This window comes from Delphinus delphis, chromosome X, assembly GCF_949987515.2.
Source record: "Delphinus delphis chromosome X, mDelDel1.2, whole genome shotgun sequence".
In the NCBI taxonomy this organism is placed as follows: Eukaryota; Metazoa; Chordata; class Mammalia; order Artiodactyla; family Delphinidae; genus Delphinus; species Delphinus delphis.
In genome coordinates, this window is record NC_082704.1 from 17653070 (window position 1) to 17672130 (window position 19061).

General features: G+C 43.8%; 1 protein-coding gene across 1 annotated transcript; it reads left to right on the forward strand.

Moving 5' to 3' along the window:
* The first annotated feature begins 14976 nt into the window (after nt 1–14976).
* On the forward strand, nt 14977–15984 carry GPR119 (G protein-coupled receptor 119). The gene has a single exon (XM_060002669.1). It carries the CDS (start codon nt 14977–14979, stop codon nt 15982–15984), a length of 1008 nt encoding a protein of 335 aa, XP_059858652.1.
* Nucleotides 15985–19061: the final 3077 nt, after the last annotated feature.

The window sequence follows — 19061 nt, forward strand, 5'->3', positions numbered from 1 at the left end:
TGCGGGCGCGGCGCCTGCGCACTAGGTCGAGAAGCCGCATTCCTGGTCTGGTGAACTTGTTCCGTCAGAGTTTTTCTCTGGTCCCTCCCTTCTTTCCTCTGTGAAATTGGGCGAGAGTGTGAGCCTGGTCTGTTACAGGACTCCTAGCTCTTGGACGACGCCTGGCATTGATTGGGTTAGCTATAAATGTTTGCTGAATTAAGACTGAAAAAGGTGCCTGATACGGCGACTTGAGTCCCAGCCTTCGCTCCCAGGGCTAATTCCCACTCCATCCTTCACTCCAGCGGATTACTCACACGCACACCCCCATCAAATCATCCCTGTTCAGGAGTGATGGCAGAAAAGTGAAGAAGATACGTGAGGGGGTAAATCTTTTTTGTCTCTCAAATCCCAATGCATAGGCAACTGACAAGTGTGCCTCCATAGGCTGAATTGAATACCCAGATTTGTGTGAAAGCTGCTACCCCTTTTCCGTAGTCACTTTCCTACTCAAGCGGGAGGTAGAAATTCATATTGTTAAATTAATAGCTAACAGTTGAGCAGAAAATGCTAGATTGTGTGCTAATCAATTTACATGCGTTGGCCCTCTGTCCTCGTAACAACCCCGTGAAGTCTATAGATACTATTATGGTCCACATTTTATAGAAGAAACTGAGGTTTAAAGGAGTTAAAGAGCTTGAAAGGTACTCTCTCTCTACCCATCAGGTCTGGCTGATTCATCAATCCTTACTGAGCATCTGTATTTGTCCTGTATAGAAAGTCTGTAGACAGGATTGTAAGGTTGGGTTCTCTGCCTTCAAAGGGCTATAATATCATCGAGGGGACAGGGTATATTTGCTTGATAGATTTTACTCCAGAAATAATCAGGAACATGTAGAAGAGGTGGTGGCATATAATGTGTGAATAAACCATACTGAAGACTTGAATCCATCTTGCATATGTGGACATCAGTATCTGGTCTCAGATCATGCATGGTCTAAAAGTGAAATTCCAGAGCTGTGTAGTTCTCTGTGTAGGCCTAGCTCAGAGCCCCAGAAACTAGGCACTTCATAAAAGTACTTTGATGACGATGGTGATGATGACAACTGTACCCTCAGTGGTTCACGATGTACTCTTGCCAAGAAGCAGAACAGAGGCTGCCCATAAATGACAGTTTCTCTTCATTCATTCTGTGTCTTTTCCCCTCCCCTACTCCAACCCAGCTACTCATTAACTTTGTAGAATTACCTTGGCAATGAAAACTAAACAGTGACAGATTGCATATGGGTTTTATCTGCTCCTAGAAACCTTAGGTTGCTTAGTTGTAGGGTTGAAGTAGTCACTGCAAAGTGGTAAACTAGCATGCAGTATTATCTGGCTGGATTCTTCAGGCAACTGTGAAATGAGAGAATTGGAGCAATACCTGGGCCTTAGTCATCAGAGTTCAAAAAGAAGATGAAGCAAAAGAGGAGAATAAGATGAACAAAATAATAGCCAGCTTGGATGGCAAACGCTGGTCCTCCTCTCAGACATTAAATTCAGAGGGTCCTCTGGATTCCCATCCCCTTTCCACTCAGACTTATGGAAATCTCTAGGCATCATCTTACCTACCAATTCCTACCAAGTGGAAGCACATTCATGGAGATGTCCCAGGTAAACTAGGAAGATTTTTAGCTTTCCCAGCTTCTACTCCTTTCTCCACCAATAACATTCATTTAGCACCCATTGTATGCAGAGCTCACTTTTAGGTTCAGTGGGTAATGCTAAGGAAACTGAAGGCAGTCCCCACATTCAAGGAAAAGCTGAACAATATGTCTAGACAAATTCATCTCTCCACTTCCCACCACCACACCACATCCCAATGTTATCACCATTTTCCTGGTTGCCCAGGTTCAAAAACAGGGATGTCATGCGTCAGTCTTCCCTATTACTCACCCAAAAATATATATCCAGGGCTTCCCTGGTGACGCAGTGGTTGAGAGTCCGCCTGCCAATGCGGGGGACATGGGTTCGTGCCCCAGTCCGGGAAGATCCCACATGCCGCGGAGCGGCTGGGCCCGTGAGCCATGGCCGCTGAGCCTGTGCGTCCGGAGCCTGTGCTCCACAGCGGGAGAGGCCACAACAGTGAGAGGCCCGTGTACCACAAAAAAAATATATATATATATACATATATATATGTATATATATATACATATATATATGTATATATATATGTATATATATATACATATATATATCCAATCACCAATTCCTAATAATTGTGTCACTGCAGTGTCTATAAAACACATCCGTCTACTCTGTGGTGTTTTGAGTCATTGTCACATGCCTCCTAGCTCTTTCAGTACTCTTATAACTGCCCCAGCCCCTATTCTCCGGTCTTTTCTCCCACTGCGCCTCACCATGAAGCCTCAACTTCAGCCAGGTTCCACTTCTATCCATTCCCTCAAGGGCCCCTTTCATTATCCAATCCAGATACCTCTTCTGAGAGAGCCCCATATCCCTGGGCCACTCGCCTCTCTCTAACTGAAACCTGCCCAAGCTCCAAACTCTCATCAAGGCATCTCTCATACAGGAAACCTTTCCTGACCTTGCCAGCCTGCAGTGATGGCTCTCACTTCTGAACTCTGCAGCACTTTGCTGCTCTTTTATGCTCTCCCCCCAAAAAGACTGTGAGATCCCAGAAGGTAAAGACTGCATCTTTAAGCTCTCAGCACCTCAAACCTCAAACACTTTCCTGCACACATAGCAAGCACACAATACACTTATTGGTTAATGAAACTGAAAACACAACTATGGTTACCTTTAGGGAAACAGATGAAGGTAGGGGGAAAGAGGCTTTTATTTTCCCTTTGTCCCTTTCTATACTGTTAGAACTTTCTTACCATTATCCAGCTATCTTACCTTTATCACACTTTTTTATTGCCATGTTATGATCTTAATTTTCTTGCTTTTGTCTTTTATTCATTCAACAAATATTTATTGAGCAACTATTATATGCTAGACACTGTTCTAAGTGCTGGGGTTATAACAGTAAACAAGGCAAGTGGAATTCCTGTCCTTATGGAGTTTACATTCTTGTTGGGAAAGAAGGAAAACAGACATATAAATATACATTTGATGTTGATAAATGCTATGAAGGAAAAATAAAGCAGCATTAGGGGGCAGAGAGTGAGAGAGTATTGGTATTTTATAAAGGGTGTCAGTCAAAGAAGCCCCCCCGATAAAGTGATATGGAGGTGGAGATCTGCAAGCCATGGGGGTATCTGGGGAGCAAGCCATGGGGGTATCTGGGAGAAGACTGTTCTAGGTAGCAGGAACAGTACGTGCAAAGGTCCTGAGACAGGAGTGTGTTTGAGAAACAACAAGGAGGCCAGAGTGACTGGAGAGGAGCAGGCAAGGGAAAGAATGACAAATTTTTGTTTATTTAACAAAATCCAATTTAATACCCACCATGTTCCAGACATTGTTTTAGGTACTTTACACATATTAATTCATTTACTTCTGACAACAGCTCTATGAAGGAGATACTGTAATCCCCATTTTGCCGATGAGGAAACTGAGGCACAGAGAGGTTAAGTCACTTACCCTAGGTCACACAATGGGAGAGCCAGGATAGTGTGGCTTCAAAGTCTGTACCCTTAGCCACTATGCACAGGATAAGCGGGGTTCAGGGGAGCAAATCAGGCATGGCCATGTTGGGTGGCAACTTCGGATTTTACTCAATGTGAGGTGAGAAGCCACTGAAGGATTTTAGTCTGACTTACATTTTAGCAGGATCACTTTGGCCACAGATTGGAGGTGGCCAGGGGCGGGGAAGTGGGAGGGGGAATGCCTAAGGTAGAAGCAGGAAGACTAGTTAGGAAGCTCTGCAATAATTCAGGCAAAAGATGTTGGTGGTTTATCTCAGGGTGACAGCAAAGGAGGTGGTATTCCATGCTGGTATCTTTTTAAGCTAAAAAATATATTTAAAAAAATAAATAAGAACACATCTAACACCAACATAAAGTCATATCCTGTGTTTGCGAGTGTTTAGGTGCTGGGCTAGATGCTGGGGATACTACAGTGAACAAGACCACAAGACACCAGCTCACAATGTTGCCAGACAATTACATATGTGAATAAATATAACACAAAAGGATGAGTGTCAAAATGAAGACATGAGTGAACTGCTATTGGAACTAGATAAGGAATCAGTTAATTCTGATTGCTTGGGGTCAGAGGGAGCTGGGGATGGAAAGCAGATTGTCATGTAAAGATACAGAAAGGCAGGTAACAGTTGAGCTGGACCTTGAAGGCAATCACCATGCAGGTGGAAGATAGGGGATGGGTGCCATGCAGAAAGAGCGTTTCAAGCAGAGGAACCAGCAGAAGAAGAACCACCAAAGGCAAAAGCATCGAAGTGTATGGTGTACTTACAATGCCAAGACATGGAAGCAACCTAAGGGTCCATCAACAGATGAATGGATAAAGAAGATGTGGTATATATATATATATATATATATACACACACACACACACACACACACACACACACACACACACACAATGGAATACTACTCAGCCATTAATAGAATGAAATAATTCCAAGTGCAGCAACATGGATGGACCTAGAGATTTTCATACTAAGGGAAGTAATCCAGAAAGAGAAAGACAAATATTATATAGGTAAACAACAAGGACCTACTGTATAGCACAGGGAACTATATTCAATATCTTGTAATAACCTATAATGGAAAAGAATCTGAAAAAGAATATATATATATATATTTATATCACTAACTTTGCTGTACACCTGAAACTAACACAACACTGTAAATTAACTATACTTCAATTTTTTTAAAGTGTATAGTGTGACCAGGGGATGGAATGGGGGGCAGGACATCCTATGAAGATGGAAGAGTTCAGGCCATTTTGTGAAGGGCCTTGTAGACGAAGCCAAGAAAGTCAGATTCCATTCTTTTACATGTAGCTATCCAGTTTTCTCAGCACCACTTATTGAAGAGGCTGTCTTTTCTCCATTGTATATTCTTGCCTCCTTTATCAAAGATAAGATGACCATATGTGCGTGGGTTTATCTCTGGGTTTTCCATTCTGTTCCATTGATCTATATTTCTGTTTTTGTGCCAGTACTATATTGTCTTGATTACTGTAGCTTTGTAGTATAGTCTGAAGTCAGGGAGCCTGATTCCTCCAGCTCCATTTTTCTTTCTCAAGATTGCTTTGGCTATTCGGGGTCTTTTGTGTTTCCATACAAATTGTGAAATTTTTTGTTCTAGTTCTGTGAAAAATGCTGTCCATCGACAGATGAATGGATAAAGAAGATGTGGCACATATGTACAATGGAATATTACTCAGCCATAAAAAGAAACGAAATTGAGTCATTTGTAGTAAGGTAGATGGACCTAGAGTCTGTCATACAGAGTGAAGTAAGTCAGAAAGAGAAAAACAAATACCGTATGCTAACACATATATATGGAATCTAAAAAAGAAAAATGGTTCTGAAGAACCTAGGGGCAGGACAGGAATTAAGATGCAGAGGACATAGAGAATGGACTTGAGGACACGGGGAGGGGGAAGGGTAAGCTGGGACGAAGTGAGAGAGTGGCATGGACATATATACACTACCAAATGTAAAATAGCTAGCTAGTGGAAAGCATATAGCACAGGGAGATCAGCTCGGTGATTTGTGTCCACCTAGAGGGGTGGGATAGGGAGGGTGGGAGGGAGACACAAGAGAGAGGAGTTACGGGGATATATGTATACGTATAGCTGATTCACTTTGTTATACAGCAGAAACTAACACACCATTGTAAAGCAATTATACTCCAATAAAGATGTTTTTAAAAAAGTCAGATTCCAGCCTGTAGGCAATGAGAGGTGATCATATGGCTCAGTCATTCAGTCATTCAGCCAACCAACAAGGCAGCTGCTTTTATTGAGGACCTGCTATACGCAGATACTGCATTAGGTACTGAGAATACAAAGGGGAACATGCTCAGTCTCAAGGGAAAACATATATGTGGGGGGAAAAATATAATCCTGGCATTCTCCCTTAACCCTGGGAATGAAATTGTCAATTTTATTTTAGATCACCTTGGAACCACTATGGAGAATAGACTGAAGGTGCACGAGTTCTTATGTTGGGAGAGCAGTTGGCTGTGATGCGCAGGACCAAAGTCAACAGACTTCAGTGGCACAATATGTTGATTGAAGTAAATGTGGGTGGTGAGGAAACATCTAGGGATGACGCTTAGGTTTCTGGTTCAAGACTAGCTGGGTAATGACATTCTGCCGAGGCAAGAAAGGCAGAGAGGAAGACTGGTTTGGGAGAAAGATTATGAATTCATTGGTAAACTGTTGAGTCAAAGTGCCTGAGGAGCCAACAAAGGAAATGAGGAGGAGGATGACAGATGAAGATGAAGCAGCAGGAGAAAGTAGGATTCAAGAAGAGTGAAAGGTGATCAACATTGTCAGACACTACAGAAAAGGTCTCTTGGTAGAAGCACCTTTAATTTTTCAGTGTTTTCATCCACTTATTTCAATTGATCCAAAAACAATGTCACCATCAGGAAGGCTGACTCAAGAGGACCCATAAATCTAAGCAGCATGCCATCCTGTACTTACCTGCTCCCACACTGGAGACTTAGGGGCAATGCTGCTTGATGGAAGCAAAACAGAAGCCTAAAACAATGGATGCAGGCCACACTTTACTTGAGTTAAAGAAAGCTGTTTAAATGTATTTGTTTCAAAGATCTGGTCCTGATTTGTAGGTTTCCTGGAGGACTAAAGGGAATAAGAAATGATACATTGTGTTAACAGAGGATCTTATCATCTCTTCCTGGGACATTAGCTTGAATCCATGCGTGGGCTTCAGGGAGTCTATGAAGACCCTGAATTTGTTTGTATGATGTGTATGTACATGAACATGTGCATTTTTTAGAAGGAGGTCCACAGCTTCCATCAGATTTTTAAAGAGTTCTATGATTCAAAAACAACAGCTAGGAGAGAGTATGAAGAAAAGGGAACCCTCCTACACTGTGGGTGGGAATGTAAATTGGTGCAGTCACTATGGAGAACAGTATGGAAGTTCCTTAAAAAGCTAAAAACAGAGTTACCATATGATCCTGCAATCCCACTCCTGGGCATGTACACCCGGAGAAAACCGTAATTCAAAAAGATACATGCACCCCAATGTTCATTGCAGCACTGTTTACAATAGCCAAGACATGGAAGCAATCTAAATTTCCATCGACAGATGAATGGATAAAGAAGATGTGGTACATACATACAATGAAATACTACTCAACCATGAAAAAAGAATGAAATAATGCCGTTTGTAGCAACATGGATGGACCTAGAGATTATTATACTAAGTGAAGTAAGTCAGACAGAGAAAGACAAATATCATGTATCACTTATGTGTGGAATCTAAAAAATGATACAAATGAACTTATTTACAAAACAGAAATAGACTCACAGACATAGAAAACAAATTTACCTTTACCAAAGGGGATAGGTGGGTGGGGAGATAAATTAGGAGTTTGGGATTAACATATACACACTGCTATATACAAAATAGGTAAACAACAAGGACCTACTGTATGGCACAGGGAACTGTACTCAATATTTTGTAATAACTTAGAAAAGAATCTAGAAAAGATTATATATATGTATAAATATATGTATGTATGTATAACTGAATCACTGTGCTGTACAATTGAAACTAACACAACATTGTAAATCAACTATACTTCAGTTTTTAAAAAATACCACAATAACAGCTAAGGATAACTGCCTTAGATAAGCACCTTTGATTATCTGTGAATACTGTCATCCACAGATAATTGAGAGCAGTCTGCAAAGCTTAGCAAGAAGGTGTTGCAGGAGAACTGGCATGAGTTATGTGAGTCAGGTATTGGTGAACTGGAAGCACAACTGCACCCCTATGGGCTCCCCGCCAGGCTCAGCACAACTGTTGGTCCCTGGCAATCTGATGCTTTAGGTAGAATCCCAAGTAACTGGACGGAGAATCCCGAACTCTTGAGGAGCAAGAGGCCAAGTTGCCTCCAGGAGTGAGTTTGCCTTCTAGAAGACACACAACAGATGTCCTTTTACCACCTGGCTGTCATTTTCCCCTTCCTCCACTGCCCAAAGCAGCAGCTTTCTACACGTCAAGCATCACAAATTTCAGAAGCAGCCAAGATTTCTGATAAGCTGACTTTGAAAGCAGAATCCAGTTCCAGAGAAGAAAGTGAGAGAGTAAAGAAGAAATTGCTGGGGGAGTAAATGGCTCTGATCCAAGAGGAGCCTCCTGTAATCACAAATCACATTTACTCTAAATCCATGATGTTAAATCCCCATTGGCATGCAGGCCTATGGAGTGTGTGTGCTGAACTGAACTGAATGGGACAATCATACCAGATGGGGTGAGGAACAGAGCTGGGCCAATCCAACTGGAGCTGAATAGAAAAGCAATTTTTTTTTTTTTTTTTTTTTTTTTGCGATACGTGGGCCTCTCACTGCTGTGGCCTCTCCCATTGCGGAGCACAGGCTCCGGACGCGCAGGCTCAGTGGCCATGGCTCACGGGCCCAGCCGCTCCGCGGCACGTGGGATCTTCCCGGACCGGGGCACGAACCCATGTCCCCTGCATCGGCAGGCGGACTCTCAACCACTGCGCCACCAGGGAAACCCGGAAAAGCATTTTTGAGGGATGACAGGAGCCTGCCTACTCAGGTCAATCTCCAACCCAATGACTAGTGCTCTACTCCCTATTCTCCAAAATGTTCCCTGCATGATCAGCTTTTACTGTCCTCATTTTCACTATTTGAGCCAGACTTTTTCTGGGGTGTTCTGTTGCTGAGCCATATCACAGAATGACATATAGAGACCAAGGTGAAGAAGCTAGTTAGCAGGAATGATCCAGAAACACTGATCCAGAGAGTAGGAGACAGTCTGCAGATTAGGGAAAGGAGTGGCTGGGCCACAGGGCAGAGAAGCCAGATCACTGAGACACATCATTGAAAAGACTAGATCAGATGGGCGATCAGAGAGACAAGCTGAGGGGCAAGAAAAGCCCTCAGAAAAGAAGCACAGGACGGGCCTGTCTTGGCTCAAGTCACAATGACATTGCATGTAGGCTGGCAGCATTCTTCTCGTATGTGGTGAGGGCTAGCATCCTTCATGAGGCTGGGCACAGGTTTTCAAAGCCTTCAGATGATGCCACACAGCTTTCACCCTTTCTCTGGTCAGCAATTTACATTTCTGTAATAACGTTACAATTCTGAAGAGACCAGCTGACAGAGTTAGGAGAATATAGACTCTGAGGCTTGGCAGACCTGGGTTCAAACCCCAGTTCCACCCCTTGCTAGCTGTGGAACCCTGAGCAGTTTAATTAGCTTCAATGAACTTCCATGTGCGTTGGTGATAATATCATTTCACGTGGATATTGTGAGGAATAAATGAGATTACACATGTAAAGTGTGTGTGATAAAATGTAGGTATTACTAATATTAACAATAATCTTCTCAGATTCTACATACCCCCAGGCATTGTTACAATCCCCCACCCCTTCTGCAGCCCCCAAATCTTACCCCCAGATCTTCCTCAGGAAACAGTTGGAAATGGCTGTCTGAGAATGTGTGTGTGCATTTCTGTATAGTCCGAAAAAGGCCTTTGCAAACTAGTGCCTGAGTTGGAATAGGAAGGGGGAGTTTTGAGGAGGTTTTTTCTTTTGAAATTACATGAATACATCCTCACTGTGAGAATATATAACAAGTAAGAAGTATTCAAAGTAAATCATGATGGTCTCTCTTCACCCCCCATCAATCCCACTGCCCACCTCACAGTTATTCACTCACTGTTAACAATCTCCTCTCTATACATTTAGCTGAGGTTTGGGGTTTTATTTTCATAAGTGGGTTCAGACTCTACATATTGATGTGTGACTTGATTTATCAACCAACAACATGTCTTGGAGGTCTCTCTGTGTCAGGACATATAAACCCATCCCATTCTTTTCACACCACTGCATAATATTTCACAGTAATGGATGTACCAGTCTACTCATTCAGGAAGAGATATTAAAGTCCTGGGAAAGATGCAGCTAAACCATCACCGGCAGATGGCTGGTCTAGGCACCATGAGAAATCAGGTGTAACTTGTCTTGAATATCTTCCTAGAGCTCCTCTCCCACGAGCCTGGCTCCAAAGCCAGGCTCTGTTGAAGCCTGGCATCTCCTGCACTCCCATTCCAGCTGAAACCTGTGGCCCTTTGTCCCATTCCCTAGGGGTGGATGAAGCGCCCTGTTGCATCCTTGGTGACAGCTCATGTGACCAGCCTTTAATGCATTCGTTATAGAATAGTTTGACCGGAGATTAAGCCCTTTCATTCTTCCCTTTCTCAACCCCAGCTTGTTTGCCTTGTCAATGCTCCACACTGGAGACTCAGAGTCCTCAGTCTGCTCCAGGACTGTAAGGACCAGCAACCAACCTCCCAGGAAGGAGCCATGTTCTCTGTGGCTATGATCTAGGACACACAGCTGAGACCAGGTGGTGGTGTGGGAAAGGGGGTAGAAAATACCAAGGGAAACACAGAGATGGGGGTAGCTAAGAATGAAGGGAGAGAGCTAAGGGAGACTCTTGGAGGCCCATCAAAAACAGATTGTGTAGGGAGTGAAAGACAATTCAGTGGGAATAATGATGTTTTGCACCACTGCAGAATCTCCTTCTAAGGCCCTCCTGACAGGTGGGCATTCATCGTTTACTTGCATACTTCCAATGACAGAGAGCTCACTATTTTCCAAGGATGCCTAAATTAGTTTGAATCTGCGTGTGGGTTCCTGAGACAGAAAACAGGGAAGTGTTAACGGCTAAAAGAAAACAAATAACTGTCTAGGATATGAGCAAAGGAAAAGTAGACTGAGAAGAGCATCTGTTGGGGATGGAGGGAAAAGAGACCTGGGCAGCAGAGAATACTGGTGCAATAGGCAGAATAATGGTCCCCACACCACCAAACATGTGCACATCCTAATCCCCAGAACCTATGAGTATTTTACCTTACATGACAAAAGGCACTTTGCAGATGTGATTAAGGATCTTAATATGGGGAGGATATCATGGATAGCCGGGTAGACTCAAAGTAATCACAGGGTCCTTTAAAAGAGGGAGGCAGACGGGTAAGAGTCAGAGGAGGAGATGTGATTATGGAAGCAGAGGTCTGAGTGATGTGCCATGAGCCAAGGAATGTGCTCAGCTTCTAAAAGCTGAAAAAGACAAGGAAATTATTCCCCGCTAGAGGCTCCCGAAGGAATGCAGCCCTACCAACACCTTGATTTGAGCCTGTGGGACCAGTTTGGGACTTCTGATCTTGAGAACTAAGATAATAAATTTGTGTGGTTTAAACCGCTGTGTTTATGGTAGTTTGTTACAGCAGCAAAATGAAACTAATACAACCAGGCACCTGACAGTAGGAGAGAGGAAAGGACAACTTTACCATGCCTACAGATCACCTGGAGATCTTGTTCAAATGCAGACTCTGCATCAGTAAGTCTTGGGCAGGGCCTGAGATTTGCATTTCTACCAAGCTGTCAGGTCATACCAATGTTCCTGATCTGATACACCCTTTGATTAACAAGAGGATAGAAGAAAATCAAGAAAAATACCTGTGTAACATTTTACTGTTCATAAAGCCTTTTTGCATCCATCATATCTCATTTTTATCATACCCACAACACTGAGAGGTAGGTATTATTGCCCCCATGTCACACATGAGGAAGCCAAAGCTAAATCAGAGAGGTGAAGTCATTTGTCCACACAAAAGCACAGAAATAGCGTCAGGCTGGCCCCCAGGTGCCCTGACTCCAGAGCCTGTGCTTCTGCCATTTGACAGTGGTTCCCACCCCTGGCTGAATATTAGAATCACCTGCAGACCTTTTAAAACTCCAGATGCAGAGGTCAAATCCCAGACTAATGACATCAGAATCCCTTGGTGTGTGACCCAAACATCACTAGTTTTGGAATCAACAAGTGATTCCACTGCACAGCAAAGGCTAAGAACTGTTTCACTAGAGCATTTCACTAGAGCAGCATCAGCATCAGCATCACCTGGGAACTTGTTAAAAATGCAGATTCTTGGGCCCACCCCAGAACTAACACATTCAAAACTCTGGAGGTGAGGCTCAAGAATCTGGGTGTTAACCAGCCCTCCAGGGGATTCTGATGCACTCTTGAGTTTTAGCATGGGTTTGAAAAGGGCCACCTTGACTCCACGCATAGAGTCAAGGGCTGGGGAAACAAAAGCACACCTTAGATCCAGGTATAAAATTAGGCCAGGTGCTAAGCGACTGAAACCAGCCTCCTAATGGATGTACCAAAGAATAAAAACAGTTCTCAGGTTGGCAACCAGAATACCAAGTCCCCACGCCACAACCTTTCTGATCCTTTGTAAGAGAGACATCTGCCAAAGGCCCTCTCAGACTGTCAAAACATCCTGGAATATAATATTTGCTTCCAACTCTGCACCTTGCTCTTCACTCCCTCACTTAAAACACTAACCTTTCCCATTTGTGCTCTGACCTGAACTGAGTAAACAAGCTTCTCACCACTCTTCTCCCCACCCCTCTCTTCTTGGTATCCAAGATGAGAGTAGCAGGCAAAAGGTTAGTTCTAATGTACCTAAGCAAATGGATATACAATCTAAAATAGCAGTGAGTTACACAGCCGCCCTCCCTGGGCCCATCTCACCTGCCTCAGCAACACTGCCGCCCTTTGGCCTAACTCTATCCCAGGAAAATGGAAAATTCCACAACCAAACATTAGAGTAGATACTTTCCAGAATGGAGCTCACCTCCCCTTCTCCTGTCCCAGAGATACCTCAAGTCTACAGGATCAAGAAAAACAAGGCTAATATGATCCTGCAATCACACTCCTGGGCATATATTCAGAGAAAACTCTAATTCGAAAAGATACATGGACCCCAATGTTCACTGCAGCACCATTTACAATAGCCAGGACACGGAAGCAACCTAAATGTCCATCGACACATGAATGGATAAAGAAGCTGTGGTACATACATACAATGGAATATTACTCAGCCATAAAAAAGAATGAAATAATGCCATTTGCAACAACATGGATGGACCTAGGGATTATCACACTAAGTGAAGTAAGTCAGAAAGAGAAAGACAAATACCATATGATATCACTTATATGTGGAATCTAAAATATGACACAAATGAACTTATCTACAAAACAGAAACAGACTCACAGACATAAAGAACAGACTTGTGGTTGCTAAGGGGGAGGGAAGGTGGGGAAGGGAGGGATTGGGAGTTTGGGATTAGCAGGTGCAAACTATTATGTATAGGATGGATAAACAAGGTCCTACCATACAGCATAGGGAAATATATTCAATACCCTGCAATAAACCATAATGGAAAAGAATATGAAAAAGAACATGTATATATGTATAACTGAATCAATTTGCTGTACTGTAGAAATTAACACAACATTGTAAATCAACTATACTTCAATAAAGTAATTTTTTTAAAAAAAAGAAAGGCAAAGCTACAGGATCGAGAAAGTAGAAGGCAGGGAATTTCCTGGCGGTCCAGTCGTTAGGACTCCACACTTCCACTTCAGGGGGCATGGGTTCAATCCCTGGTCAGGGATCCTGCATGCCTCACGGTGTGGCCTGAAATAAAAAAAAAAAAAAAGAAAGAAAGAAAGTACAAGACTGGCAGCCACAACTCATGACCAGAGACATGGTCCAACATAGTGCAGAAAAAGTTCTCAGTGAGTATACCCAATAGACAGCAGCTCTCAACACGGAGTAGGCTCTATTCTAAACTGAATGACAGCTAGTAACAATTCTGTTTTGCTTTTCCTGCCCTTCTGAATCCTCACCTAATCAAGTTCTGAGGGATGAGAAATAGGGGACCAGCACACCCTATTTGAAAGAATTAGAATCTGAGGTGTTAGGAAACAACAGGTATAGCTGATTCACTTTGTTATAAAGCAGAAACTAACACACCATTGTAAAGCAATTATACTCCAATAAAGATGTAAAATATATATACATACATACACTACCAAATGTAAAATAGATAGCTAGTGGGAAGCAGCCGCATAGCACAGGGAGATCAGCTCGGTGCTTTGTGACCACCTAGAGGGGTGGGATAGGGAGGGTGGGAGGGAGGGAGACACAAGAGGGAAGAGAGATGGGGATAGATGTATATGTATAGCTGGTTCACTTTGTTATAAAGCAGAAACTAACACACCATTGTAAAGCAATTATACTCCAATAAAGATGTTAAAAAGAAAAAAAAAAGAAACAGCCTAAGCGTGTGGTAACTCCCCTGAAAGTATGCTAGACCCTAAAATAGCTTGTCTGCCCTGCTTCCCACTTCAACTGATTATGATCATCTTGCTTGATTAAAAGCAGACATAATAGTAACTGAGAATTTGTTATTAAGCAAATGCTTAATTAAACTGAGATTAGTTGTTAAGCTAGAACTTGAGGCTTAGGAAGAAAAGAAGTGGACATCTCAGATCAAGCTATGGAGAAAGAAAAAGTGTGATTAGAATCAATTATATATTCTGCCCGATGGAAGACCTGATGAATGTCCGAGTCTCTCCAAAGTCCTTGAAACATCAGTGAAGGGAGGGAGCCTGGTGAGACAATGGGCAGCAGGTACTTGGGAGTTGTCTAGTAACTTGGTGGTGGGAGGAGGGACTAGCTCAGGACCCAGGGAAACGTCTGCGCTGGGATTGCTGCCTTCAGAGAGTTGGAGAGGCAAGAGGCTGAGGACTGAAAACGAGACGGGGAGTGATTCTCAGTGACCAGCAGTATCCCAAAGAAAGGAAGCTGCCGGCCTGGACTGCCAGCGATGGCCGGCACTGCGTTGCAGCTCTGAACCCACCGCTCTGCCTCCCCACCGTGAGAATTTGAGCTGGAGAGCCAGCATGCCCTGGTAAGTGGAAATACTGCCACTTCAAGACATGGAGTCATCTTTCTCATTTGGAGTGATCCTTGCTATCCTGGCCTCCCTCATTATTGCTGCTAATGCCCTAGTGGTCATGGCTGTGCTGTCGTTGATCCACAAGAATGATGGTGTCGGTCTCAGCTTCACCTTGAATCTGGCTGTGGCTGACACCTCGCTTGGCCTGGCCATCTCTGGCCTAGTCACAGACCAGCTCTCCAGCGCGGCTCGGCCCACACAGAAGACCCTGTGCAGCCTTCAGATGGCATTTGTCACTTCTTCTGCAGCTGCCTCTGTCCTCACGGTCATGCTGATTGCCTTTGACAGGTACCTTGCCATCAAGCAGCCCCTCCGCTATTTCCAGATCATGAACGGGCTCATGGCCGGGGCCTGCATTGCCGGGCTGTGGTTGGTGTCTTACCTCATTGGCTTCCTCCCACTCGGGGTCCGCGTATTCCAGCAGACCACCTACAAGGGGCCCTGCAGCTTCTTCGCTGTGTTTCACCCGCGCTTCGTGCTGACCCTCTCCTGCGTTGGCTTCTTCCCAGCCCTGCTCCTCTTTGTCTTCTTCTACTGTGACATACTCAAGATTGCTTCCATGCACAGCCAGCAGATCCGCAAGACAGAGCATGCAGGAGCCCCAGCCGGGGCTCACCGGCCCCCACGGACCCCCAGTGACTTCAAGGCTGTCCGCACTGTGGCCATTCTCATTGGCAGCTTCACTCTGTCCTGGACCCCGTTCCTTATCACTAGCATTGTGCAGGTGGCCTGCCAGGAGTGCCACCTCTACCCAGTGCTGGAACGGTACCTGTGGCTGCTTGGTGTGGGCAACTCCCTGCTCAACCCACTCATCTATGCCTATTGGCAGAAGGAGATACGGCAACAGTTCTCCCAGATGGCCCTGGGAATGAAGAAGGGGCTCGCCGCATTCCTCCTCCTTCTCTCAGCCAGGGATGGTGGCCCACAGGGGCCCAGGGAAAGTGCCCGTCACATCACCACCATCTCCCACTCAGAGCTTGACGGCTAAGATGGTAAGGGCAGACAAGTTTCAAAGTGCCCCTCTCTCCCTTCTCAGAGCCCCAGCTAGGAGACCAGGTGGAGCTAGGGAAAAGAGAGCACTTGCTTCCAGCAACTGACCACCCCCTGCACCTCCTTACCTCAGACTGAGAGGTAACTAAGGCAGGGTGCTGACTTCACTCTATAATCAGCTTCCCCATTTGCAAATCTCCATTCCTCCCTGCCCTTCTTTTGCGATGAGTCTGTTTCTCCTGTAGAGGTATACTTACTCAAAGCAAGAAGTGTACTACTGGAAAGATGCTTAAACTCAAATCTTATTTTTGAATACACTAGAGCAGCACTGTCTAATAGAAGTCTAATGCAAGCCACCTATGTAATCTTAAATGTTCTAGTAGTCATGTTAAAAAGGTAAAAAAAAAAAAGCAGGCGAAAATAATGTTTCATTTAACTCAATATATCTAAAACATTAATTCAACGTGTAATCAATATAAAAGATTATTACCCTATTTTTTTCATGCCAAATCTTTGAAGTCTGGTGTGTATTTTACCCTTATAGAATACCTCAATTCAAACTAGCCATGTGCCAATGCTCAAGAGCTACACGTGGCCAGTGGCTATCATATTAGAAAGCACAGCACTAGAGAAATGAGGTTCTGTTCTTTTTAACTGTGTACTACAGTGATTGCTTTGGTGAAATGAGGGGTCCTGCCCTCCCTGATGTAAATCAGACATTTTATGTAGTGAGGTTGTACGAATGTAGGAACCTGAATTAGATACTAAAGCTTGTCTTTTTCCACACTTCACGGTGTTCAAAACAGTGTTTCTTTGGCGAATCGCCTGTCTTGTAATTATTTCTGCTGTTACCCCTCCAACCCACCACCTTCCTAACTCTGTGGTGCCCCTTCCCCTCAGTTGGCCTCTTATGTCACTTGTAGCTACTTGCTGATGACGATGCCAAACCACAGATTCTGAGACATTGAAAGGAAAGAAAGGGAAAAAAGGGGTAGGTACCAAAAAAGGCACTGCCAAGCCCTCCACACTGGACCCACTTTGCTCCTCAGAGACTGACCTTCTTCCATTTACTCCCAAATTTGCATTTTCCTAAGAAACTCAGTTGCATAAGAGGATGTCTCCAAAATGGCCCAGGAGACCAGCCTTATCCTGCTTTCTTGCAGGTACAGAAAATGACTGTTGGCAACTGGGAATTATACTCAGGCTCCCCCTGGGCAACCCTGGCAGCAGAAACTACAAGAATAGAGTGGGGAAGAAACCCAGGAACCACGCTCAGCCTTCCTGAGCTTTCCTGTAACCCTTTCCACAACCTCCTGGTCTCCACAGTACATTCCTAGAGAGTTTGTCTCTTAAGGCCCTCAACTAGATTATCTCCCTAGAAAGCTGCTGAGTGGACAACAAAAAAGGGCAGAAGAAACCAAAACAGTATGAATTGATTTGTCTGGGATTTGGTACCAAACACAAACACAAATAATAACTGGGTTTGGGGACAAAATTGAAAGCAGGCTCAAATCAATGCCCTCCTTACTGGTGGTTCAAAGCTTAATTTCCTGGCCTTGCTGCAAAGGACTGATCTTCCCAAGGTAACACAAGCAAAGTGGAATGGAAGCTAGTTACAGGAGAAAGGCAGGAGCTAAGGGGAGGCCAGCTGATTGTTGTGTTATGAGGTTCAGTCTAAAACACCCTGCTATTCCTGGGAGTCAGTGTGAGCAGTGGGAAAATCACAGGCTTTGAAGTCCAACAGACCAGTGTTCAAATTATGATTCAGTCATTTAAATTCTCAAGGCCACAGTTTCCTCATTTGTAAAATTGGGATGATAATGCCTACCTTATTTGGCTATAGTGACAATTAATTCAGACAATGCATATGAAAATGCCTAGTACACCACAGCACATTTCATTGTTAGTACTCAGAAAATGTTCTCTTCCTCTTCCTTAAAAAACCTAAAGAATAAAACATCCAGCTGACCAATTTAAGGGAATCCGTCACATCTGCAGACATTAGGAAAAATGAGTGATGAGAGGTGACTCAGGCTGGAAAAGACAAACATAAATCTAATACTTTAGCAGGATCAAGACAGAGCAGATATAAACAAGGCACTGTTATCATATTCTTGGGTTTAAGAGTAACCGCAATTAAGAACACTGTGTTTAATAAGCCACCAAGAGCAGAGATACAGAATGCTATGCTAAAGAGTCTAATGGCTTTCTTTGACGCAGGCTCCTGCACAGATAAGGGAATGCACTGGAGTGGAGACATTTAGATTTCATTCACACATCCAATGTTGTCTCCTGATGGACTTGCAGAGAAGCCAGATCCTGTTCAGCAATTTGATCAAAATAGCCAAAAAGATATTAAGACCTTACAGGACAGAATGTAGATCAATTGGTCCCATCTATAATTTCCATGAAAAGCTTATTGTGAATCCATTAAAAAACATTGTGACATGACTAAGTTTTATACTAATTCCTTGGGTAGCTAATGTTATGTACAGCATACCTCCGTTTCAGAGGACTACCCTCAAGAACAGTACACACAGCCCTCTGGACAGGGTCATTTTGAGTGGTTTCACAAATGTTAGAGGCAGGTTGCCCTGATCCACCAACACTCTCCTGCTTGTCCACATGACCAAAAAGCCCATCTCTGAGAGTTGGCCAGCCAGAGTTAGCCTTGGGATATCTTCTTCCTATATGGTGAAGTGTTTACTGGTTCACATGGGAAATGAACTTGTGACTCACATGCTCAGTCACTGGCCAAACTAAACAGAGACCAGTGAAAACAGCAGGCTCCAGAGATACTTCAAGGACACACAGAACAAGAGGAAACATGGTGTTGACAGCTGGGCAATGAGAACAGCAATGGGCCCAAGGCCAGACCCAACCCCTTGCTGCCATCAGCCACTCACTTATTTTGTGACTCCTTCAGTACCTTCCATGTCATCCTTCAAATGGCTGACTGGTCTGGAATCTTCTCCTTTTAATTAATAAATCTTCATTTGTTATTTCTTGCAATCATATAAACTCAATGATGGTACCTACAAGTGTCAGCTGGCATTCATTCATTCATCTGTCCAT